Source organism: Dreissena polymorpha, chromosome 15, assembly GCF_020536995.1.
Source record: "Dreissena polymorpha isolate Duluth1 chromosome 15, UMN_Dpol_1.0, whole genome shotgun sequence".
Taxonomy (NCBI): Eukaryota; Metazoa; Mollusca; class Bivalvia; order Myida; family Dreissenidae; genus Dreissena; species Dreissena polymorpha.
The window spans coordinates 3,811,054-3,838,307 of NC_068369.1; the positions used below are offsets into that span (position 1 = coordinate 3,811,054).

Genomic DNA, 27,254 nt, shown 5'->3' on the forward strand with positions numbered 1-27,254 from the left:
CATTTTACACACATAAATGGCAGTCAAAAGCGCACTTATAAAAAGGGCACGTTTAACGCACATAAAGCGCACATTTTACACACATAAATGGCAGTCAAAAACGCACTTATAAAAAGCGCACGTTTAACGCACATAAAGCGCACATTTATCCACAAAAAGCGCACATTTTCTTGTTTGTTTGTTTTTGTTAAAAACTCACTCGGTAAGAAAAGCGCACATAAAACGCAGTGCCAATACCGCCACGTTTAACACATGCAAAACGTACTTAAAACGTACATTTCACACACTTTTTTGAGAAGGGACGTATGCTGCATAAATGTTTCAGAATTATTTATTAAAACCTAGAATCACACAAATATATATCATCTGAAAGGAAAAATAAATCAAACATCAGAAAATAAAGCATCTCGATTCAAACAGTTAATACATTTGGTCATTTGGACATGATATACATCAACTTCAGTTTATTATCAAATTTCACAAATTCTGAAACAACAACTTTTGTTAAAAGGTTTTCTGTTATTTGGGGTGGTTGATTTCCAGTTTCAATTAAATAAATATTTTTTCACATCTATTTCTTGACAGAAAGACCCAGGATAATTGCCACCATCCATTCTTGTTGTCTGAAATAACACAAAACATATTTGTACAAACTATATACAACAAATCAACACATAAATGTCACTATGTTCGAATTTTAACATCCGAAATATAGTACATCGAGTGAAAGACCTACTTTTGATTTCAGAAATAGTTGGTATCTTAATTAAAATATATCGTTCCCAGAACATTTTAATAATGGAACTGTTAAACACAAATGCCTGTTGAAACAAGTTAACATGTGTTTTTGTCATGGTATTGATTAAAGAAATAGCGTCCCTAATAATCGTTATAATTAGTGATCTTCGTGACAGTTTATCCCAGGATAACATAATTATCCCCATGCTTTTTGAAAAAAAGGTGGGGATATTGTGGTTATCTCCGCCGTCCGTCCGTCCGTCTGTCCGTCCGTCCGTCCTGGCCACTATCTCCTCCTACACTAAAAGCACTAGAACCTTGAAACTTACACACATGGTAGCTATGAGCATATGTGCGACCCTGCACTATTTGGAATTTTGATCTGACCCCTGGGTCAAAAGTTAATGCGGTTGGGGTGGGGCCGCGTCAGAAATTATCACTCATTTTTTTAGGTTATTTTACATTTACTTCTTTATTTCTACACCGATTCACTTCAAATTGATACTGGACCTCTCTTATGACAATACGGTCAATCTCAACCATGCATGGCCCATTCCCAACCCTGGGGCCCCCCGCCCACATAGGCCACACCCACCAAAAATTTCCATTTACTATAATTTTTTCATTTCTACACGGATTCACTTCAAATTGATACTGAACTTTTGTTATGACATTAGGGTCAATCTCAACTATGCATGGCCCCAATCCCAACCCTGGGGCGCCCGCCCACATAGGCCACACCCACCAAAAAATTCCCATTTACTATAATTTTTTCATTTCTACACGGATTCACTTCAAATTGATACTGAACTTCTCTTATGACATTAGGGTCAATCTCAACTATGCATGGCCCCATAACCAACCCTGGGGCCCCGCCCACATAGACCACACCCACCCAAAATTGCCTTTACTATAATTTCTTCATTTCTACACCGATTCACTTCAAATTGATATTGAACTTCTCTTATGACAATACAGTCAATCTCAACTATGCATGGCCCCATTACCAACCCTGGGGCGCCCCGCCCACATAGACCACACCCACCCAAAATTGCCTTTTACTATAATTTCTTCATTTCTACACCGATTCACTTCAAATTGATACTGAACCTCTCTTATGACAATACGGTCAATCTCAACTATGCATGGCCCCATTACCAACCCTGGGGCCCCGCCCACATAGACCACACCCGCCCGAAATTGCCTTTTACTATAATTTCTTCATTTCTACACCGATTCACTTCAAATTGATACTGAACTTCTCTTATGACAATACGGTCAATCTCAACTATGCATGGCACAATTACCAACCCTGGGGCGCCCTGCCCACATATGTCAGATCCACCCAAAATTGCCTTTTACTATAACTTCTTCATTTCTACACCAATTCACTTCTAATTGATGATGAACTTCTCTTATGACAATACGGTCAATCTCAGCTATGCATGGCCCCATTACCAACCCTGGGGCACACCTAGGTCAAACATTCGGCGTGGGGATACGCGTCGGCCTCTGCCGCGCCATTTCTAGTTGATAGTTCAATGTCATAAAGGAGCTGTTAATCCGATAATAACCCCCATAAACTTGACTATTTTATTTGGACATTCATGGTTTGAAATTGTTTTAGAAACTGTTGATTTTGCGATTTTTGAACTTTTGGTACAAACCAGTTCGGAACAAAACCAATGTTTCGTACCCATTGAAAATAATGAAAAAAATCATATTATATGCACAAATTCGTCACAACAACTACATTAAACAACACATAAAATTTTATTCTCTAAAATATGACCGTATTTGTGCGTAAAATATGAAATGTTTAAAGTTGATAGGCGTAAATGGGTTTCGCATTTCGAGCACCTGTTAAATTAAAATCATTCTTTTCCTATTGCTTTCATAATATTTTTTAGTCATTTTAATACTATCAATTTTATAAAATTGTAAAGAAATAATAAAATATTTACTTACAAATCGATTGCATTCAGGATTTTATTTGACGGTTGCATAATTATTGGGAAATTAGCAGACTTTGCTGATGAAAGCGTTGTAGCGTTTATCAACATCTTGCAAAAACAATGATGGCGTAGCTGTTGTAAAATTCCAGCACATGTACACGATGAAGGAGGTTCGCGTATTAATGTGGGTAATTAAAACTGGGTTTATTATGATGGTTTATAACTCATTTGAACTTTTTCTAAAACCCAGCAAGCGTTTCGTGTTTAAAAGCCACCTTTTGGCATCCGAAAAAAAAAGATTACATTTTTTTTTTTTTGGTTTCGTCAAAAATTGGAGTCGGCGGGTCCAAAAATCTTTTTTTTTTTATTCTGGCCTAAAGAAAGAAAAAAAAGGAACTGGGCTTGAACCACTAACCCCTGGAGTAAAAGTCTATCGCTTCGACTACTCGGCCATGCATGCTGATCCAATGAGTGATGTATTTTATCTCAGCAATTTATAGTATCACAAAATATAACAACAACAACAGAACTCTCCAAATTATTTAATTTTTTCGCATTGCAACGCTTGATAGTTTTCAGTTTTTTAAATCGTCAATTGATGCATATAATGGATATTGTAGAGCATGGTAAATGTTTAGTATGACTGTTTTCTCACAAATTTAATCAAGACAACGAAATTTGCAAATCAGAAACAATTCTTTTTTATTTATGAAAACTTGAAACGGCTCCTTTGAGTGTTAATGCCTTACTTTTAACTAGTGCTGCAACAATACGCCAAAAAGCGTATTGCGATATATTGTCAGTTCAAAAACCCGTATTGCAATATATCGCAATATATTGCTTACTTGTACCAGAATTATAACTCGCCGATAATCCCGTATATTCCACTTTTAAAGCAAATTCTGGTAAATGTTTACTATAAAAATGCTCAAGAATAACACAAAACACAAACATTCACCAATTTTCTTAAATATCAAATACATTATGGCATTTGTTACTATTTAAAGATGTGATGAAATAACTACCAATCGGGCTTTTTTTCCCCACTGAACACGCGTAAATCGACTGACGTGATGTTCCCGTTTTACAACACAAATACACCCACACTTTGCACGCGACGTTCTACATGTCTGTAAAATTTTCGCGCGCTTTTAATTGAGAAAAAGAATAAAGCACTATTTTATTGTCACGTTAGCATTACATTTCGGAAGCGTGTTTCCAAAATTCGGATTACAAATTTAATAATGCTCGTTTCAGAATCGAACGAAACATTTAGTTGTGCGTAATTAATTCAACGATAATTCGTTTAAAAGCATAGAATGAATGCTCCCATGTAACAACGCTACTCTGTATAATAGACTTTTTAGAATGCCATTTTTACGTGACAATTTATTTTTACAAAATACCGCTTTGTTTTGTTTACCTTGATATCATTATTTTGGATGGCTTTTCTGAACGAAATGTAGATGCATGTTTGTAAAATTTTCGTACCGGTATGACGAAAACCGTATCGCAATACAATATGCGGATTGCGTATTGCGATATATACCGATATACCGGTATATTGTTGCAGCACTACTTTTTACCCTAGCATTCCAGACAGAACTTGAAACAGCCCGTTAAAGTGTTAATGCCTTACTTGTTACCCTAGCGTTCCAGACAGTGTCATCCAGATTCTGACCTTTATTAGTGTTAATGCCTTACTTGTTACCCTAGCATTCCATACAGAACTTGAAACAGCCCCTTTAAGTGTTAATGCCTTACTTGTTAGCCTAGAATTTCAGACAGAACTTGAAATGGCCCTTTTTAGTGTTAATGCCTTACTTGTTACCCTAGCATTCCAGACAGAACTTGAAATGGCCCCTTTAAGTGTTATAATGCCTTAATACTTGTTACCCTGGCATTCCAGACAGAAGTTGAAACAGCCCCTTTAAGTGTTTATGCCTAACTTGTTACCCTAGCATTCCAGACAGTGTCATCAAAACTCTGACCTTTATACATGTATTGGTATAAATGTGCTGTTTGATATTAAGTTGTTAGTCATATTCGATAGGCAATAACAGAATTGTTTGACAAACAAAATGTAGTTTTTTTTCTAGAAACGTTTTTTCACTAAAAATGGTCTTAGAAAAATTTACCAAAAATGATCTTAAAAAATAATCAGAACAGAATCTTTAAAAAAAGTTTCTATGTGATTTTTTTAAAAAGAATTTTAAATTTCAATGTATATTATCTTATCTATTTCTTCTGCCAACATCCTACTGAATACGGGCATTTTAACCGCATTTTTACACTCAAGCGATGAGAACGCCTTTTTTAGTTGCAATTACTAAGTCCATTGGCTGAAGCCAATAGAGAAAAATGACATGAAGAAAACTCACACGATTGATGTAAATGTTTTCTCACACTACATGCAGATCTGCCCTCCACTTTCGCTATGTGAGACACCAGCAACTCAAAGTTTGGCATTAGGAACGTGTCCCTGTTAGTCACGTGTTTTGTTTTTTAAGCTGCTCTTAATGTCTGTTAACTTCTTGGCAAATGTCCTGGTTTCAGCATAGGCCCAGACTCCAAATTAAGCTCTGCTGCCTTTCTTTTTTAGATTTCTTTCTTGTTTGCCTTGTTTTTGGATCGCTACACGCTCTTCGTGTACAACATAGGGATCTCCGTGAGTTAATCTGCCATGTGGATCTCCCGTTTCTCTGATGCTTGTAGTTTCTTGTAGATCTACTTGAGAAGATGATGGTGATCTTGATCTAGACTTTGAGCATGTTTCTTTTTCAGTGTTGTGCGGAGAAAGAATCTAGAAGGTGACATTTTTCCCATCAGCCCTAAAACATAGGGAACATTCTTAAAATCAGTGAGACACCAAAAGCATAAGTGTTTTAAACAACTAATATTACTTTTTATGTCCCTTTCATAAAGCACTGACAGTTTCTTTAGTTACTGTTTGTAATTGAATTATATTAAAGCCACACACCTTGAAATGAAATAAATGGCACAGTACATTTAAGTATACATAAGAAACATATTTTATCCATGCCAATTTGAATATATCTGGTGGTTACCAGGTAGAAATCCGTCTCTTTTGCGCTTTAAAACTTAAAAATAATCGTGTTGTCCAAATGGACGTATACGTCTAGAAATCCTACTTTCGGTTTCAAAAGCGGTACCGTTAGAAAAATAATATATGACTTGCATATAGGCTATAGATTTAATTTTATCTATCTCAAATAGAATATATCTGGTGGTTACAATGTAGAAATCCGTCTTTTTGCGCGTTAAAACTAAAAAAATAATCACGTTTGTCAAAATGTACCTTTACGTCAAGAAATCCTACATTCTGTTTTAAAATATAAAAGAATAATAAATTACTTGCTAACTAGGGTTAAGATTTAATGACAATTTTGCACACTTTCAAATTGCATCTATATGTATTGATAAAGATGTACTTCATTTCAAGGTGTGTTTCTTTAAGTTTTTTTTAACTGGTAACTATCAAATATAGTAACTATTAAATGTCATAACTTTTAAATGTCATAACTGTTATAACTGACACACACACGCTTCCTACGCAAAAACCTTCTTTTCCTCACCCTCCATTCCTGGAGCCCTTCAACAAAGTAAAACTTTCAATGGTTCCCTCTCAATCTTTATGCTCAAAATATCATCCAGAGTCTATTCCTTGCTGCAGTCCTGGTAGCATTTTGGGCACTGAACCATCTTTCACACACTGCAGTTTGGATTGGGGCAGTCAAAGCAATGGCTGCTAGTGCTAACAGATCGGGGAATTAATTCTTGTAGTGTTTGTGGATCAGACCCCACAACACTGCCATCTGACCTCTTGGATACCCTTCATTTAAAACCAGATATTTAGCTTTTTTCCATTCATCTCTAGTTTTCTCTGGGTCAATTTAGGCCTCCACTGTTACCTCCGGTTGGTCAGCTGTTGGTTTAGACACCTTCTCACCATACTGTTTTACCAGTGTTTCTAACTTTTCATTGCCCCAGGTGTCCAGCTCAGCTTTGGGAAGGAATGAATTGGCCTCATAGCAAGTATAGAAAGAGCATAGATAACATTGCTGTCATCATCTGGAAACCTTTCTGCAAGTCTTTCCAAAATTGCATCAAGGAACTTTATCCTGATGCAGTCAATGTTTCTTTTACCCTGTGCAATGTGATTTTACTTGAACACAGCCTTTCCTTTCTTAAGGATCATATGTTTGTTCTGCAACTCTCATAGATATGAAGTCTCAAGAACATGTTTCGATTTAAACTTCTCCCTCGCATGATCAACCTCTACCTTAACTTGCTTACATCTAAATCTTTCTTCTGAAATACAAGGCACATCTTTGAAACAATGGGTAGAACATACATCAGCATGTATGTACTGGCAATAAAATCATGTTGAATCAGCTACTTGGCATATCCTTTGGATTTTGCATCAGAATCTGAAGTGAAGAATGTCAAGAGAGAATTCAATGACCTGTAGACTGTACAGCTATATAGGTTGATAGCCATCTTACTTGAGGAACTTCTTTTATTCTCAAGCTTGGTTCGTCAAGCATTTCTTGAATTGCAGAGAGCTGGGACACCCTGTTAGCAGATAGACTTGAAAACATAACACAGTCCAGTTAATGTGCTCTGGTAGTCTACTAGATAAGGTACTGAGTTGGCTGCTTGTGATGTGACTAAAGGCAGTTTATGTGCTATGCAATGATAATTCAATAGCATGGGGTTGTCTCTCAACATAAATCCTGTCAAGCCTATACCAGTCCCCATCATAACATTTGCCCCATCAGTTCCAAGGCTCATCACTTTAGTTTGGGAAATGACACGGTTATAAGTATTCATCACAGACTTAAGTTCCTTGTAAATTGCCTCTCCAGTAGCACTTTCGACTTTCATATTTGTCACAAAATGTGTTGAGGGGGAAAATGTTTCTGGATCAATCACCCGAGCATATACAACAAGTTTCTTGTCAGTGACCAATATCAGTGCTCTCATCCAAAAGAAAACTTATGAATGGACTGCTCATAAGCTGATTATCGACTTTCCTTCTGACCACTGTTTCAATAGATGATAACATTTCTGATGCTGTCCTATCTGATTGGTAGGTGACTGTCTTTGTGACTTTCAAATGTTCTATGTAAGGACATTCAAGTTAAGTCAATAAGTTAATTAAACTTCCAAATTTGTGAATAGCCAAGTCTTCCTGTGCTATCAAGTATGCTGATTTTAAAGCAACTATCACAGCTTTTTCTTGGTCAGTCATGACCTTGTTTAAGCGACCGTCTAAGGTGGTTAGTCTAAAATTCAGGTTGATACGCCTTAGCTACTAGGAGCCCAATACCCCTGCTTACTACGCGCATCCGCGCGAGAAAGAGTTGTATAAATTATGCAAGAGGTTTGAGTTCTCCAATTATATTTATTCACAAATGGAAACATGATATTAATATCGTGTTAAATGCAATAGTTTCTAACGGTTCTTTTATAGAAAAGAATCAATAAACAATGGTTGTTTTGCACGTGTCGCAGAGAAGATTGTTTATGAATGAATAAAATAGTCCACTTTCTGCAGTGTCTTCATGACGTAGTGTTTTTGCTCAGTCCATTCATAATATGAGGCTATTAATAGATGCGCCTGTCGATAAACAAAGGAAAGTCCACGGGCGATAACAATGCAATAGGTTACGCTCTCACATACATCTCAATTACGTAGTACGGGTCATTCGTAAATTGAGGCTATTAATAGATTCGGGAAAAAGTTAACGCTTATTTATATTCTCAATTTATAAAACGTTGAACATAAGTTCAACAATAACTTCAGTGATACGATAGACAAAAACAAAAAAATGTTTCATAATCGCTTAACCCGAATAGAACAAACAATTTATAATAATAATACGAATGACCTGTTTGGTAACTTGTTCATGCTACTACAGCGGGTTTTTCTGAAAAACGTTCTTTGGTTCTCAACAGATAGCGGCGATCTTTTGTATTTACGGGTTCTAAGAACGCAATAGTAGAAGGTTAGTAGAAGGTTTAGCTTGTTTATATTCACAGTTCTCAATACATAGACAGTTGGATATGAGTTCATCAATTACTACAGGCATACTATAGGCAACCTCGAAAATGCTTTATAATCGCTAAAACCGAAAACAACTTAACATCCGTTTTATCAGACAGCTCAGGCTGACTTTTCGATGTGGACATGATGATTTTTGGCTCATTTTGTGCAGGAACAGTCATAGGGCTATCTTGTACCTTTTCAGATGTTACTAAGAAGGGGGACTTACTTGCTCCTTATCTGTAGTAGTTTCTTTCAAACTACTCGATAATTTGCTGAAAAAACTTAAAATTGTTTGACATTTTTGGAACTCTTAATTAGGTCAGGTATGCCGTTATGAAACAAGCGTTTTCATTTGCCGCCAAAGGAGTGAGAATCGTATCATCCAATCAATACTGGACTATTACAAAGCGGTCGCTGAGCAACAAGCACCGTCCATAGCAGGGAATCGGCTATTCTAAGAAAATTTTATTGTGTAAGAATGGCTGTCCGATTCATACTCGAGTCAAATTGGCCCAGGGCTCTCACTAGGATTTTAAAACAGGAGTCCATGGACTTCTTCCTTGGAAAAAGTAGGAGTCCAAAAGAAAAAAGTAGGAGTCCAAAAGGAAAAAGTAGGAGTCCAGTTGTATTTTGCACACATCTTCAAATTTTCAGCAAAATATACATAATCTTATTGGTTTTATTATTAAAAACCCACATTACACTAGTCCTTACTTGAATGTCTAGTTTTAATCAGTGGTCATGATACAATTAACATAACACATTTTATCAAATGCCATTAACCCCATGCATATACACATTAAAAACATAACACACAGGGCACATAGATTGGACACTTTTTTAATTAATAGTAAGGCCTAAAAAACATGTTTGTTTCAGGTTACCCGACCGACCATGTCAGTTTACCTCCGATTGCAATTTTTTTTTTTTAATTCGAAAAATGGCATTTTACACTATTTGGCTGCGATTTAGACCGTAAATGTATTGATTAAACTAATGACATTCAAAACAATGTATTACCGGTTATTACGGACCAAATCGGCAGAATTGCATTCACACATGTTTATCTCTTTTGTCCAAACACCGCAGACAGCAGTCTACACAATAGGTCAGTAGACATGCTATGCGTGTTTACATAACGCCCAACACTTAATCCAGTTCTGTCCAGATGTTCTCTTGAATCAGTATACAGAACAATCATTATTGTTGCAATAATTACTCAACTAACAGACCATAACAATAAAGATATGGCGTGTTTGATTTAAAATTAATTTAGAGGAAATATCAAATTATTCGCAATATAATTGTGTTACAAAAATACCAAAGAAACTTAACCGAAATCAACAGAATTCAATGTTTTCTGTGCTACAAAGTTTATATAAAAAAATCAATACGCTTTCCAAGCGTATACCTTGACCTTGTACATTGCCGCATAATTTGGCGCTCTTTCGTCGGGAAATATACATGATGACTATATTGGAAGCATGGAAGCATTTTGTAAACGTCATGTTATCACTTGCTTTCTTACTCCCAATATATTGGTCTAACTCAGATTATAAACCGTAAGCTCCGCCCATTCTAACATTTCATTCAACAAAGTTATCTTTAGGTGAAAGCAAGCTTGATATTGATTGGCCCAGCTAGCATGCACGCTTCCATAACAAAAAGGTCACGCGTGGTCGCTTACTATGGTGCAGACCGGGTTTTGCTTTTTGTTTAAATGCTTACGCTGACAATAAAACCAAATTGAAAACCAGTCCAGATTTTAATGGCGGACAATCTCGGTACATTTCAGCTGATTGATATGATGCAATTTTCGATATTTTTATACATTTTTATTGCAAAAAAACGTGTGTACCAGGGACTCTCGATTGGTTTGGAACATGCGTCCTTTTTCAAATTTATGCGTACAAATAAGCATTATAAAGTGTTTTCGAGAGCCCTGTGGCGGCGACAAAATTCACACCAGTTATTATTTTTACGTGAAAAATGGAATTTCTGCTCGACAATATCGCTGAATCGCGGCCTCGACAGAATTACTACTTGTTACTCATCCATAGCAGATGCTGCAAGTGGCAATCGTTTGTTACTGGAACTAGAAGGTCCACTTCAATAATACATTTCACTTTGGTTGGGATTTTTATTTTAAAGGGACTGTCAACCACGAATGACGAAAAAAGAAAAGTTCTAAAATACCGTATCTTTTTACAATTATTAGTTTAAATTGATTAAAATATTACGATTGGTATATTACATTGCTTAAAAAAAGTTCATATCTTCAGTATATTTGGTGATAAATTTTGCTATTTGAAATTGAGAAGTACATCGCGAAAATAGGTGACGTAACGATAAACACACTATAAATAACGCAAGAAGATTGATCATTTTATATATAAAATATATTCAATTCACTGCGCATGCACAATTCTCATTCCTGGGTTTACCACATGACGATGATGATCAATCTACTGGCGTTATTTATAGTAAACTGGTAGACATACCCAGTAAAATATATTACCAAATACACTGAAAATATGAAAACTTAACAACTTTTTTTCAGGTAATGTAATATACCAGTCGTGATATTTTAATCAATATTAACTGATAATTGTAAAAAAAAACGGTATTTTACAACTTTTATTTTCTTCGTCCTCGTGGTTGACAGTCCATTTAAAGCAACATACATAAAATAATACTTTAAGATTTGATTGCATAATGATGGAATCATCAAAAATAAACATGCTTTTAGCTCTGCCTGGACTTTCCAGGACAGTTCATTTGAGTGTCATGTTGATTGTGTGTAGCTGCCCGGATTGTCCGTGTTGGTCCATGTCCATGCCATGTGGTAACTGGGGGGAGATGGTCTTTGAAAGACTGTCGATGCTAGAAGAACCAAAAAGTTTACAGATTGTTCCTGATCTTTATCTGGGTGGATCCTAGCCGAACAATCCCGGACTTACATGTCCATTCTTGCTTATATTGGTCTGGGGCTTTGCAAAATATACATTTAGGTTGTCTTTGAAATTTTATTAATTTTTTATCATAATATGACAATGTTTTCTTTACAGTTGTCTCAGGATGTCAGATTGTGTTGCTCAAATGATTTTTCAGGAAGTTGTTGCCTTATTTTTGTTTGCATGTCTCAAATCAACACACTCAATGATAAAACACTTTATGGTGACAACCCTTGGTCTAAAAGATGTTTTTGATTTTGTAAGAAACTATTATGTTTCATATATTTATTACCGTATGAGCTGCATTCTGGAAAAACATGTGGGTAAAGTTTCATCCCAGATTAGTTTGTGCCTCAAGCAGAAAGTGTGGTACCTGATTAGCCTTTGAAGAATTCACGGGCTAATCACGGACAACACATTATGCACATGCACTAAGCCCAGTTTTACCAGAATGCCACTGCTATAGTATTTGTGACAATAACTACAACTAAAATCCCAGTAGCATCAGAATTCTAATTATCACTCAAATGTCTTATTTTTATTGAAAGTCACGCACTGCATTACAAATAGCAACAGACAAAAACACATATATACCGGTATTTTTTACATATTGTGTAATCATAAGTTAATATTTAGTCAAGGAAATGTTTGCCTCTATGTTACATGTTTGCCATGTTACATTAAATAAGCAATTGCCAGTGTGTATTTAATTTTAATAATCTTATGTCACTTTCATCAGAATTCTTAGCTTCCAACATATTTACTTGTTATGTTCTTGCAAACAAATTATTTTGTGTATCATCCTAGACACTTAGAAATGCACTGCTTAATTATTTTACATGGTCTTTCTTACAGCAAAGATTGCATCGGCATAGAAATGTACTTTTCAAGTATGTGTGTGACATAACACAATATGCATAATTGTAGTGCTACTGTTCTTTATTACAGAACTTGATGTGGACTTCACAAACATTGACGTGAACATCAGTTCGGTTAATTCGACGAGTTGTTTTGTTACCATCACAACTACCACAAATGGGACATTATATGATGAATACATTGTCGAACTACAGTCACCAGTGTCATTGGAGAAACGCACCTTTTCAACCAACCAGTTTAGGTTACACGAGTTATTATCCGGTACAAAATATAATATGTCATTATGGGTGGCTAAAGCTGGGATATCTAGCAAAAGTTCAAAGTCTTTTCAAGAAGTTGTGGCGACAAGTAAGTGCCCTTTTATCTTTTTATTTCGCACTGTCTGTCGGTCGGTCGGTCACACTTCGTGTCCGCTCTCTAATTCAAATAGTTTTCATCCGATCTTTACCAAACTTGGTCAGAATTTGTATCCAGACAATATCTAGGTCAAGTTTGAATATGGGTCATGCCGGGTCAAAAACTAGGTCACGGGGTCACTTAGTGCATTTCAAGGATTAAGCATGGTGTCCGCTCTCTAATTGAAGTAGTTTTCATCTGATCTTTACTAAACTTGGTCAGAAGTTGTATCAAGACAATATTTAGGTCAAGTTAGAATATGGGTCATGCCGGGTCAAAAACTAGGTAACTGGGTCACTTAGTGCATTTCAAGGATTTAGCATGGTGTCCGCTCTCGAATTGAAGTAGTTTTCATCTGATCTTTACTAAACTTGGTAATAAGTTGTATTAAGACAATATCTAGGTCAAGTTTGAATATGGGTCATGCCGGGTCAAAAGCTAGGTCACGGGGTCACTTAGTGCATTTCAAGGATTATACATGTTGTCCGCTCTCTAGTTTATGTGGCTTTTTGATTTATTTGATATTCTAAGACATTTTTATGCCCCTGAAGGAGGGCATTATAGTGATCGGACTGTCCGTTCATCTATCTGTCCGTCTGTCCGTCACACTTTGCGTTTAGATTTCGAAAAATGCTCATAACTTCAATGTCGCTTCAGATAGCAATTTCATATTTGGCATGCATGTGTATATAGACAAGGCCTTTCCATATGCACACAAATTTTGACCCCTGTGACCTTGACCTTGAACTTAGGTTTAGGTTCAAAATCTGCGTTTAGGATTTGAAAAAAAACTAATTACTTCTACCAAGTGTTTACACAGTTATACTTTTATGTAGTGACAAAGTTACAGTTGGGGGCATCCGTGTCCTGTGGACACATTTCTTGTTTATATCATATTATATATAACCAGGGAACTTACATACATTTTAGCAGCGCTATTGAAAAAATGAGGCTAAATGGATGTAAGTAAAGTGTCATCCCAAATAAGACTGTGCAACAATTTCAGTATTTTTTATTTAAAAGAAATCTTTTCTGAGCAAAAATCCAGTTAAGGTGCATAGTGTTGTCCTTGACTAGACTGTGCCTATTGCATAGGCTAATCTGGGATGGCATTTAAAGAACATGCATTAAGCCTAAATTTCCCAGACTGGGGTTCATTTACTTGTGGTCTTTGTGATTTGTATGCACATTATATGTAGGTGTCAATATTTCTGTTTTAACAAATTAAGTTCAAAGGTTTTATTAGAATGCAAACAATAAATAAATATTGTGTTACATTGCACCTTCCTTAATTTGTACGCAAGCTCATTGAATGCCTTAGAAAAATTATGATGCCCCACCTTCGAAGAAGATGACATATATCGTTTGGCTGGATGTTGGTCGGTCGGTTGGTATGTCTGTGGGTTTGTTGTTTCTAATCAATAACTTGTCAGCAAATTTACGAATTGGCTTGAAACTTCATATGTGCATTGGCCTTGGACAGTAGATTACTCCTATTTAAATTGGGGTCACTAGGTCAAAGGTCAAGGTAACCGGCATAATAAGTGTTAAAATCTTTTCCGGTCAATAACTCTTCAACACATTGACCAATTGGCTTGATACTTAAACCTTGTTCATTGGCCTTTGACAATAGATGACCCCTGTTGAATTTGGGGTATCTAGTCAAAGGTCAAGGTCACGGTTACAATAAGAGTGAAAATCATTTCCAATCAATGATTGACATGTTATAATACTATTATATTCTCAACCCATTTACTATAATGATGATTTAACAGAAGTGCATAACTCTGTGTTAACTATTAACTTATTTCAGTGGCTAAGTCACACTAATATTATAATATTAACTCTTATGGTCAGTTTTTTTGTTAAAACTTTTGTCAAGTCCCTGTTTGGGGAGGGGGGGAGGCATTTGGCTCCAACAGCAGATCTCTTTTTTTTTTTAGATGTTCCATTTTAAAGTAAAGGCAATAGATGTTTGTTTTCAAAAAAGTGTTTGACACTGTGAGGTTCTTGTTGATTATTATCCCGGAGGGATATTGTTTTGGCGTTGTCCGTCCGGATGTCCGTCCGGATGTCCGTCCGTCCGGCACTTTTGTGTCCAGAGCCATATCTTGGAAAGTGCTTTGGCGGATTTCATTGAAACTTGTTATGAGTATATATATGCATAAGAGGATGATGCACGCCAAATAACATTGTACACTATCAGTTAAAAACAGAGTTATGGCCCTTTGTATCTTGAAAAAATGCTTTTTACTATAGGCTCTTTTGTGTCCTGAGCCATATCTTGGAAGTGCTTTGGCAGATTTCATTGAAACTTGGTATGAGTATATATATGCATAAGAGGAAGATGCAAGCCAAATGGCATTGCACACCATCTGTTAAAAACAGAGTTATGGCCCTTTGTATCTTGAAAAAATGCTTTTTACTATAGGCACTTTTGTGTCTGGAGCCATATCTTGGCGGTGCTTTGGCGGATTTCATTGAAACTTGGTGTGAGTATATATATATGCATAAGAGGATGATGCACGCCAAATGGCATTGTATACCATCTGTTCAAAACAGAGTTATGGCCCTTTGTATCTTGAAAAAAAGCTTTTTACTATTGGCACTTTTGTGTCCGGAGCCATATCTTGGAAGTGCTTTGGCGGATTTCATTGAAACTTGGTATGAGTATATATATGGATAATAGAATGATGCACTCCAAATGGCATTGTACACCATCTGATAATAACAGAGTTATGGCCTTTTGTATCTTGAAAAAAATGCTTTTTTTTGTGTCAAATATAACACTTTTGTGTCCAGAAGTATATAGGCGGGGGATATCAATTCAACAAATTTGCTTGTTAATTTATTGTATTAATATGTATAAGCATATTTTAATTAAAAATCAATTTTAAACATCTATTATATAATTTAATTGGTCACGTAGAAAAATGTTTCAATGTGTGTATTGGGCCGATCAATTATCATATTCTTATTTGTTGTGTTGATAACTGTAACAATAAAAAACATCATTTGAGTGGAAACTCAAAATGTGTCCATTATTTGTAAATTGATTTCATGTAAGCATTTGTCTTATCAAATAATATTACATAATTATCTTATGAACATTTTCAATGTTTATTTGTCTTATGTATCCTAAATATGATTTAGTGTGGTTATATATTTAGATCTCTACAATGGAAAATGCCTACAAATTACTTGAATTGTGTCTGGAAACTTCTGTAGGAGCCCTGAAATTACATGACTACAATTTTAACAGTGGCCATCTTAAAAGTTAATTGAAAACAATCATGTGCGTGTTAAAATGCATTAGAATCCACAATTACGTAATAATTTAATTTGATCATTAAGGTTACAGTAATTTTTATGCTCCCAGATGGAAAGATCGGGGGTATATTGTTTTTGGCCTGTCTGTCATTGTATGTGTCTATGTTAGCGTTTCCGATCGCCAAAATCGCCAAAGGCGATTGAATCTTTCAGCTGGCGATTAAAGTTTTAAATGTGAATGAAAATGGCGATTGCAAAAAACCTGATATTTCTCTATATGTTAGTATATAATATTCCTTTCTTTTAAAGAGAACTCGGTACCGATTTCCAAATGTAATCGCCATAAAAGCTACAGGTGGTAATAGATAGTCCATTGATAAGAGATAACCGGATCGTATATTCAAGCCACATAACACAGTCATGTATGCTGCCAGATGCATCACGGGAAATTTTTGGGTAACTTTCCAGTCGCCAAACTGAAACTGTGATATTTAACGTCCAATCGGTTACGAGAATGTTTATGGAGGCGGAGTTATATAGTGATTATTATTTTTGATTGACGTGTGTCACAGAGTAAGCGTTTATCGCAGGTTTATTAACAATGAATCACAGTTGTAGCATTAATACGTGATATAAACAGTGATTTTTTTTGCTTTTTTTGTTACAGCCTGTGGATTTGGATTGGGAAAATTAGCGCGATAAGCCATGAAATTGGGAATAATAGCGAAATAAACCATGAACTTGGGAAACATTATAAATATGATTATAAGAACAGAATAAAAATTGCTAAGTTCATGTTTGACAGCATTTTTATATTATAAAGTGTTGCTTTAATGTCTTCTTACAATGTTTAGCTAATATCCTTCCACATGGATATTAAACTTGCAATAATCTATAGATTCTTTAATATATATGTACCATTATGATTTAATCATAATCTCTTTAAGAGTATGAATTAAATTCAGGATGTTTTTTTAAGTAAAATATGATATGGTGAAAACATTAACAAATATTAACAAACATGCTTAAGTGTTCTTGCTGTGTTAATGTTGTATTAAATGGAGCTAAAATAATACATTTCATTTGTTTACCTTTTAATATCTTGCACAATTGACATCCTCAGTTCAATGCCATTTCACCAAACTATACAGCGTGACAAACATAATAAAGCAGAATATGCATATGAATCTGATTATACACAGATCCACTAACATATAAATCAAATCATGTTTGTCTCTTTCCATTTTCGAACGATACCCATCTTAAATGCTTTAACTTTGTGAGTAAACTAACTCCAATTTCCCAACACAGATTTCCGTGACGCACATTCACTGTGAAGATTTCTAATAAATATTTGTTGTTGTTCATCTCAAACGTAGTATTTTGCGTTAATTGACACACACATTAAATTATCTCCTAATAACCATGTGATGTCCGCTGTTAATTTTAGTGTTATTTATCATTTTCGCTCATCATCGCAAACTTCTCGTCTGCTTGCCGCCATCTTGGATGTGTTTAAAAACAGGCGTTAACAATTGTAATACATCGACTATCGACGGTATCCTCCGCAATATAGAGAGAGATGTGTGGACAGCAACGTAAAATCGTATTCGGCTACATTCGCGAACATTCGTAAGTCAGTTGTCATTCGGCGAAGACTCGAAAATCTCGATCGGCACTCATTCTACGAAATTAACGCTAAATGACATTGTAATCTTATTGGCTTTATTGGGAAAATTTGGTCATTTTTTGGGAAATTTTGGTCAGATTTTGGGGAAAAAACGTCATTTTTGGCAATTGGGAAGCAGCCGAATATCGGCGGTAATTTTGGGCAAAAAAAATCACTGATAAAACCGGTAAATAAAACAGTACATTAAAGGCGGTTTTGGGCATCATCATCACACCTATTTACCGTACTGTAAACAATCATTAATTATGTTAAGTTAATTGCAATTGGTGAGCAGTGTAAAATTACTTACAGCGAGTAAGTTGTGAAAAACAAAACCCGTTAATAATTTGATCAATAACAAATTAAATCCAGTGCATGTATATTTCATCATGTCTATTTGTAAAACTGGCCCCGTGTTCACAAAGCAATTTTTGCAATCGAAAATCGATTTTGCTTGTCATTGAAAATGGAATTCCATTGTAGTTGATAGGCAAAAATGAAAATCGATGTCAGTTAAAATCGATTTTCGATTGCAAAATCGTTTTGTGAACACGGGGGCCGATTTACACCGTTTTTCTACAGCCATGTGATAATAACGATTCACTATGCACCTATACCAGTATGCCATGTAAAACCCGTGTTATAAGAAAGAGCGCGAAATTATTGCTGTCGTCTGCAATGCCTAGTTCTACGCATGCAAAGCATGCTTTTGTAAAAACAGACGATGTGTAACTAAATATAGCCTAGCCGCTCAGTACATGCAGTATTTAAGACTTACAAATTTACCGGTAACGTTTGAATAAATTATATATTGCAACTATGGAAAAATATGTCAATTCAAGAATACATTGCAGTAAATGTATTTTTCAAGAATCAAGAAGCACCAGACTACGGCAAAAATTATTTGGAGAAGGGGGGGCTGGCGAATAGGAGTTACGCAAGACCCACCCAATCAAAGACCGGGGTATATCTGAAAGTTCTAACATTGTATACCGTTTATGCCAGTGCATTAAAATAACTATAAATGAAAAAAAACAAAAAAACATGAAAATTATTTTATTTCAGGTGACAAATAATTTATTTAAATGTGACTTCATTGATAATTTAATACAGTCATTGTTTATACCTATAGATTCATGATAATGATTATGTCGTTCATTGAGCAAATAAGGTTATAATGTGGGTCGTTATCGTAGTGCTGAAATTTGGCTACTAATTTTTTTTCCTTATATATATATATATAGCGCCAGCCTAGTGTGTGTGTGTGTGTCTCAAAACTTTAACCAAAACTTTAACCTTGGTCATAACTTTTGCAATATTGAAGATAGCAACTTGATATTTAGCATGCATGTGTATCTCATGGAGCTGCAAATTTTGAGTGGTGAAAGATCAAGGTCATCCTTCAAGGTCAAAGGTAAAATTTATGGCTTCAAAGCGGCGCAATAGGGGGCATGGTGTTTCTGACAAACACATCTCTTGTTTAGCTGCCATTTTCGTTGTGTTTGCAACAGATCAACATAATTATCTTATACACGGATTAACAGTTTCGCAATGCGCAAGCGCAAAACCAACTTACCTGGAAGAGTTACTCCGCCTGAATTGCGAGTAAAAAATATTGTTGAATCTCGTTATGGCTTTAACATGTTGCGTTCAAAACTGCTCTAAAGGGGCATACTGGTTAAATAAATGGTAAAAACAATTGTGTGACGTCTGTGGATGTTTGCACAAAGAGAGAGAATTTTTCACCAGCTCTGCAACCTGCATCACAGAAGCTGGTAAATTTGCTTTTGGCACCGCGATTCTTCTGTTTTCCTGTAGAAGCACAAAGCAAGAATCCTTTACTTCATCTTTTATTATGTCATACAGGTCCTTTCTAATGTCTTGCTGATTGTTTACTATTTCTAGTTGCCGTTTGTTCAGCGGTGTGAAATTTTTCTTCATATCGTGCTTGTAGTTAGCCGAGCTTTGTTCAGTTGGTCCTTTCGAATATTTCCTTTTCGTCCATACTACATCCTTTACTTTCATTGGTTTTAAGTCCGGTTTCTTTTTTGGCACATTCCATGTGGACAGTTTGCTGGTTGACGATGTTTGCGTAGCACCAGTCTTTACCGCATATTCAACTCTAAACAGCAGTCCAGCGACATGGTTGCACGCACCAAGCATACCAGCTGTGCACGAGCAATATGCAGAGATGATTTCACCGCCAGGACCATTTGCTCCATCTTTTCACTACAGCCCACGCATCATAAGCTTTATTGTTCAAAGATTGTGATGGAGTAACTTTACATTTCAACACACACTTGTCACTGTTTGGGCGTATATCATGTACAAACACTTCCTGCACCCACTTGCTCTCAAAATACCGGTACGCTTTGCCTTCCTTGTATTCATTAAGAAGTCTATTTAACACATCTTGTGGTGTTGAGTAATTCAAGTATGCTGAAATGTCAGTAATGTATATGGAAGGCCACATTGAAATTCCAGACTTTTCACCTTTCCATCCTGTAGTGAGTGTGAATGGGTCTGGTATGACATCTCCATCGGACAAGACGAGTTTTTTCTTATATTCCTGGAGCAACCGCAATTCAATTTGCTCAGCCTTGTCGTCCACCGGCAATTTCTCTTCCCAAACACAAAAGGCTCTGAAATACCATAAAGCAAAACATTTGAGTATATTCATGTCAAAATATAAATGATAAAATATAGGCAATTTTATTTAATTATATTACACAGGCAATAATAATTATCATTTATCATGTTTTTAACCCATTTATGCCTAGCATCTAGAAAAAATGCATAGACAAACAACGTAGACTCAGACGAGACGCCACATGATGTGGCGTCTCATCAGGTCTGCGCTGTTTGCTTAAAGGTTAATTTTCAAAGAGATGTACAGACTATGTTCAGTACGTAGAAGTGAAATATTGTGATGTCAAAATAACACTAACATTCAAGATTATTTCTGCAACTTGTACTTGGCGTGTTTTTAAGCTCATATATTAATGTATATTTGGTCATTCATTAATTTCGGTAACTGAAGCGAGTAAATGTAAAAGAAACAAAACTAGTATAGCTTTTTTGTAGGTAACTTGAAAGGGCAGACACAGACAACCGTTCATAAAACGTGAAATGTTACGCAATTACTGAACGAGAACATGCTTTTTTATTGGTTCCTTATACCATTAAAATCAATCACCACATCACGTGTCACTCATTATGCATTTCATTTTACGCTATTCATACTTTTTTTAAATTCTTATCGATATGCTCATTTATATTTAGCTAAGTCAGTAAGTGTAAAGTATTTTTTGTTTTACCTCGCAGCAAGTTCATCAAATGATCCTGTCACTGGTCGATTTCTTCTTGAGAGAAACACTTTCAATGCATGAATTGACCCTAACCTAAACGTCTCCAAGGTCATGTCACTTAAATCATCCATTCTGTAAGTTATTTTTACATTTACTACGCTCTAATAACGAAACACAAAGACTTCTCGGATCACTAACTATTACAAATGGCGGCTACTCGGTTTTTTACTCGTACATCCGGGCACTTAGAAACTGTCGACAATCGCCCACTTCGAAACTGTTAATCCCTGTATTGTTATACATACCGGTAATTGTGCTTATGAAGTTGCATGCAGCCATTTATTTCCCACACCTTAAGCAATACATCTATGGCATAGCTTTAGAATACCACATGAAACTGATTGATTTCTCATTTCCACACAAGGGAACAATTATGTTATAAAATAATCATTTAATTTCTTTCAATTTGTTTTTTTTTTCAAACCCACATCATAAAAACGACACCCAATTTGAAATGTAACTCCTGAATGTTTGTATTCCACACCCAGTTGATCATTCCAAATTTCTCAAGAGTATTTAAAAAACATTTGTTGAATATTCCACTGGTTATGATGATTTTGCATATTTTGAGTTCTTGTTTTAAGGCCTTAATTGAAGGGCGCCCTGCCCTTCCAAACCTCCGCCCTGCCCTACCTTGATTTTTTTTTTCATATGATAATTAATAAATCTCTTATTAAATTGTATTTAATATTACATTGTATTTAATTTATTCCTCATTGTAGACATTAAATTGATTTAAATTGCTTAATAATAATGGGAATAGTATATTCTAACAATTATTAATAACATACAAATTCACATGCAACGAGAAGCATTCCAGAAACACCCGCGTGCTGGAAAGTTCCCTTTTAACAAAATACTGCGCGTCGAAAATGCCCTTTTGACAAAAAAGCCCCCCTGCCCTTTTCAAATCCTAGCTGGAGCATAGACGAAATATGGTCAAAATAAATCTGAAAGAAAAACAAAATACATGTGGATGAATTTGTGTAAATCATTTACAAAAATATGTCAGTAATTCCCAAAGAAAGCTCGTTTTGTGATGATAATTTTCAGAACTCAGCTGACAGGGTCTATATTTATTGTCTTGACCTAGTGTCGAGTGACCAAATTATCAAAGTGATTTCTTATATGTTATAACCAAAATGCAATAATCTTACAGGAAACGTTGCAGATTTTTTTGATTGACTGAAAACATTTTATTGCACCCTATATCTCAGGGGGTTTTCCAGCCTTTTAGGGAAAAGGAGTCTGGTCAAATTGGGATTTTTTAATTGATAAAAGTGGCAAATTTGAGATTTTTTTTTCGACAATAAGGACCAAATTGGGATTTTTTTTATCAACAAAAATTGACACAACGGGTCTTTTCCTGGCCATTTTGGATAAAAATCATATCAATTATGGTTATATATTTTGTAGGTTGTTTAAAAAACTAAATTGAGATAAGGCCACGACTTTTTTTTTTATTGGTTTACAAAAATTATTTTGAAAATGGTCCATCGGGCGGTCGAAAAAAAAAAAAAAAAAAAAACATCATTGGAAAAAAAAGTTAATACTAATAACATCAGAACAAAGACAACATATCTTTTATAACCTTAACACAGAGACAAAAAATCAAATTATGCAATGAAACACATCTATATCTTCAAATGAAATGAGTCCTAACAGCACCTTATGTAACATCAGGCAATTTTAAACACTCCATTACATGACATGCGTTCTTCTCCCATTAAAACGAAAAACTGCGCTTCATTTCCATAATTGGATGCGCACCATTACGCAATGCGATGCCCGTTGCATAAATCTTATATAAGATAAACTACTCATACACAAATTACCCGGTATGTGTTTGCTCTTACTCGACTTATGAGATCGTACATGAAAAAAAAATCGAGGTAGATCGATCCATGCGTCGTCGCGGTAATGTTTGTCAAAGTTGTTGTTGTCATGAAAACTCGTTGATTTACAACGCAAAACGTCTTATTTGAACTGACGCGAATTAATTTAATCATATTTGTCAACTTCGCTTTTGCTTTATTTTGATAATTTAATCCAAAGTTTAATGTTAGCAAGTGTTTTTTTTACTGGAATTGTAAACAAGGAGTCAGTTAAAGTCTTCCGAAAATGTGCAGTCTGTGTGAATTGACAGTTTGACGTCATCAAAGGGGCAGGTATAAAACCCGGAACTATCCGGAAATCTTTATGGTAAAACCCGGAACCGATATAAATGGTTATAACTTCATTATTATTCGTCCGATATTAATTATAATGGTACCGTTGTAAAGAAGATCCTCTACAGATTCTAACCATATCAAAATATTTTATGGCAGGGTCGTAGTCGGCCTGTAAATCGCGGACAAAGTCGGCCTGTTTTAACGGTTTTTTTTACACACGCAAATGCCGAGAAGAAAACCCGGAACCGATATAAAGGGTTATAACTTCATTATTATTCGTCCGATATTAATTATAATGGTACCGTTGTAAAGAAGATCCTCTACAGATTCTAACCATATCAAAATATTTTATGGCAGGGTCGTAGTCGGCCTGTAAATCGCGGACAAAGTCGGCCTGTTTTAACGTTTTTTTTTACACACGCAAATGCCGAAAAGAAAACCCGGAACCGATATAAATGGTTATAACTTCATTATTATTCGTCCGATATTAATTATAATGGTACCGTTGTAAAGAAGATCCTCTACAGATTCTAACCATATCAAAATATTTTATGGCAGGGTCGTAGTCGGCCTGCAAATCGCGGACAAAGTCGGCCTGTTTTAACGTTTTTTTTACACACGCAAATGCCGAGAAGAAAACCCGGAACCGATATAAATGGTTATAACTTCATTATTATTCGTCCGATATTAATTATAATGGTACCGTTGTAAAGAAGATCCTCTACAGATTCTAACCATATCAAAATATTTTATGGCAGGGTCGTAGTCGGCCTGTAAATCGCGGACAAAGTCGGCCTGTTTTAACGGTTTTTTTACACACGCAAATGCCGAAAAGAAAACCCGGAACCGATATAAATGGTTATAACTTCATTATTATTCGTCCGATATTAATTATAATGGTACCGTTGTAAAGAAGATCCTCTACAGATTCTAACCATATCAAAATATTTTATGGCAGGGTCGTAGTCGGCCTGCAAATCGCGGACAAAGTCGGCCTGTTTTAACGGTTTTTTTTACACACGCAAATGCCGAGAAGAAAACCCGGAACCGATATAAATGGTTATAACTTCATTATTATTCGTCCGATATTAATTATAATGGTACCGTTGTAAAGAAGATCCTCTACAGATTCTAACCATATCAAAATATTTTATGGCAGGGTCGTAGTCGGCCTGCAAATCGCGGACAAAGTTGGCCTGTTTTAACGTTTTTTTTTTACACACGCAAATGCCGAGAAGAAAACCCGGAACCGATATAAATGGTTATAACTTCATTATTATTCGTCCGATATTAATTATAATGGTACCGTTGTAAAGAAGATCCTCTACAGATTCTTACCATATCAAATATTTTATGGCAGGGTCGTAGTCGGCCTGTAAATCGCGGACAAAGTTGGCCTGTTTTAACGGTTTTTTTTTACACACGCAAATGCCGAAAAGAAAACCCGGAACCGATATAAATGAACTTCATTATTATTCGTCCGATATTAATTATAATGGTACCGTTGTAAAGAAGATCCTCTACAGATTCTAACCATATCAAAATATTTTATGGCAGGGTCGTAGTCGGCCTGCAAATCGCGGACAAAGTCGGCCTGTTTTAACGTTTTTTTTTACACACGCAAATGCCGAGAAGAAAACCCGGAACCGATATAAATGGTTATAACTTCATTATTATTCGTCCGATATTAATTATAATGGTACCGTTGTAAAGAAGATCCTCTACAGATTCTTACCATATCAAAATATTTTATGGCAGGGTCGTAGTCGGCCTGTAAATCGCGGACAAAGTCGGCCTGTTTTAACGGTTTTTTTTACACACGCAAATGCCGAAAAGAAAACCCGGAACCGATATAAATGGTTATAACTTCATTATTATTCGTCCGATATTAATTATAATGGTACCGTTGTAAAGAAGATCCTCTACAGATTCTTACCATATCAAAATATTTTATGGCAGGGTCGTAGTCGGCCTGTAAATCGCGGACAAAGTCGGCCTGTTTTAACGGTTTTTTTTACACACGCAAATGCCGTAAAGAAAACCCGGAACCGATATAAATGGTTATAAATGCATTATTATTCGTCCGATATTAATTATAATGGTACCGTTGTAAAGAAGATCCTCTACATTTTCTAACCATATGAAAATATTTTATGGCAGGATCGTAGTCGGCCTGTAAATCGCGGACAAAGTCGGCCTGTTTTAACGGTTTTTTTACACACGCAAATGCCGTAAAGAAAACCAGGAACCGATATAAATGGTTATAAATGCATTATTATTCGTCCGATATTAATTGTAATGGTACCGTTGTAAAGAAGTTCCTCTACAGTTTCTAATAATATATAAAATAGTTTATGGCAGGGTCGTAGTCGGCCTGTAAATCGCGGACAAAGTCGGCCTGTTTTAACGGGGGTTTTTTACACACGCAAATGCCGTAAAGAAAACCCTGAAAAGGAAAAAGGGAATTATAAAAACATTATTATTAATTCGATATTAATTATAATGGTATCGTTGCAAAGAAGAACCTCCACAGTTTCTAACCATGTTAAAATATTTTATGGCAGGGTCAGTGCCAACCTGTAAATCGCGGTCAAAATTGACCGAAAAATACCGTTTTGTTTTTGTACACAAAACAATGTCTTGAGGAAAACACGTAAAAGCTAAAAGGGGCTATAAAAGCATCCTTTTTCTAACCGACAATACATTTTTGGTACCGTTGTTATGGTTTTCTTCCACTGTTTCTAAATATGTAAAAAAATTGTGAGAAAGCATAATATGAAATAAGGCGATGCATCAAAGCGAGCTCAATTAATCTGTAATAGAAGAAACCACGGACTCTAGATGACAATATGCATACGACCAGTTTCTTAGGTTTTACCTTAAATTGGTGGGGTCATCACAGGGGAGGGGCTCAGGCGGGCACAAATATTGACCAAGCGTGACCAAATGACCGTTACGAAGGGCATTCATAACGTTGCATATAAGTGACACGAGTGTGGTCCTTTATGAAAATTTCGGTTTAGGGGACTCAGAAAATTTAGTTGAAAATCCTAACAAGTATTATTAAAGTACGGAATCCGGATAGTGCTATTAATAATCTCGTCCTACTTTATATACGATTGTGATAAAACAAGTAATATCAAGAAACATGATAATTATAATGACGATTCTATAGTGTGCGGTCATTTATTTTTCAATTACAAATGTTTCACTATGAGTTGTGTATTAGGCGGCAGCGAATTTACTGTGTATCTCATTTCTGGAGAAAATCATATAATGAATTCACTGATAAGGATCTTGTGTATTCATTTAGGATACAATGTATTCATGGCTCAATTCTCACTATTACAGGTATGGCACACCGTACTGTGTACGAATAAACAATGCATATTAAAAACTTCAAAAACAGAAACACAGTTGAAAGCGAGTTGATACGGATTTATTTGTATTATTCAGTATAATACTTACAAATATACACAATCAATTTTTGCAAAAGATGTTATTGAAATTCCGTAGTATGGTTCTGATATTCTAGATGTGGTCAGAAGATATGACCAAACATTTACAAGGGTGTTTTAATGATATAATAGAATAACACTAACACATACAAGCGTGTTTTTATTTACATTGCCTCGATCAAAATGCTCAACCTTATTCAACATATGAATATTTTTTTTTCTTAACCAAGGAAACATACATGCTTTATAAAATGAACACTTTTTCATATACGGAATACTGTATAAATACTGTGTTTGACGGTAATAGCCGTTTTACTGAGACA

General features: G+C 35.5%; 1 protein-coding gene across 35 annotated transcripts in view; it reads left to right on the top strand.

The window, feature by feature from the left end:
- LOC127860029 (uncharacterized) overlaps positions 1-27,254 on the top strand; it is a 326,167-nt gene that overhangs the window by 114,025 nt on the left and 184,888 nt on the right. For all 35 annotated transcript variants that reach the window (XR_008039573.1, XR_008039574.1, XM_052397751.1 and 32 more), the window contains one exon: positions 12,669-12,947. Coding sequence is in view for 33 of the 35 variants with exons in the window: in XM_052397751.1 (XP_052253711.1) it covers positions 12,669-12,947 (279 nt within the window). In the remaining 2 variants the exon portion in view is untranslated. The remainder of the gene's footprint in view (positions 1-12,668; positions 12,948-27,254) is intronic.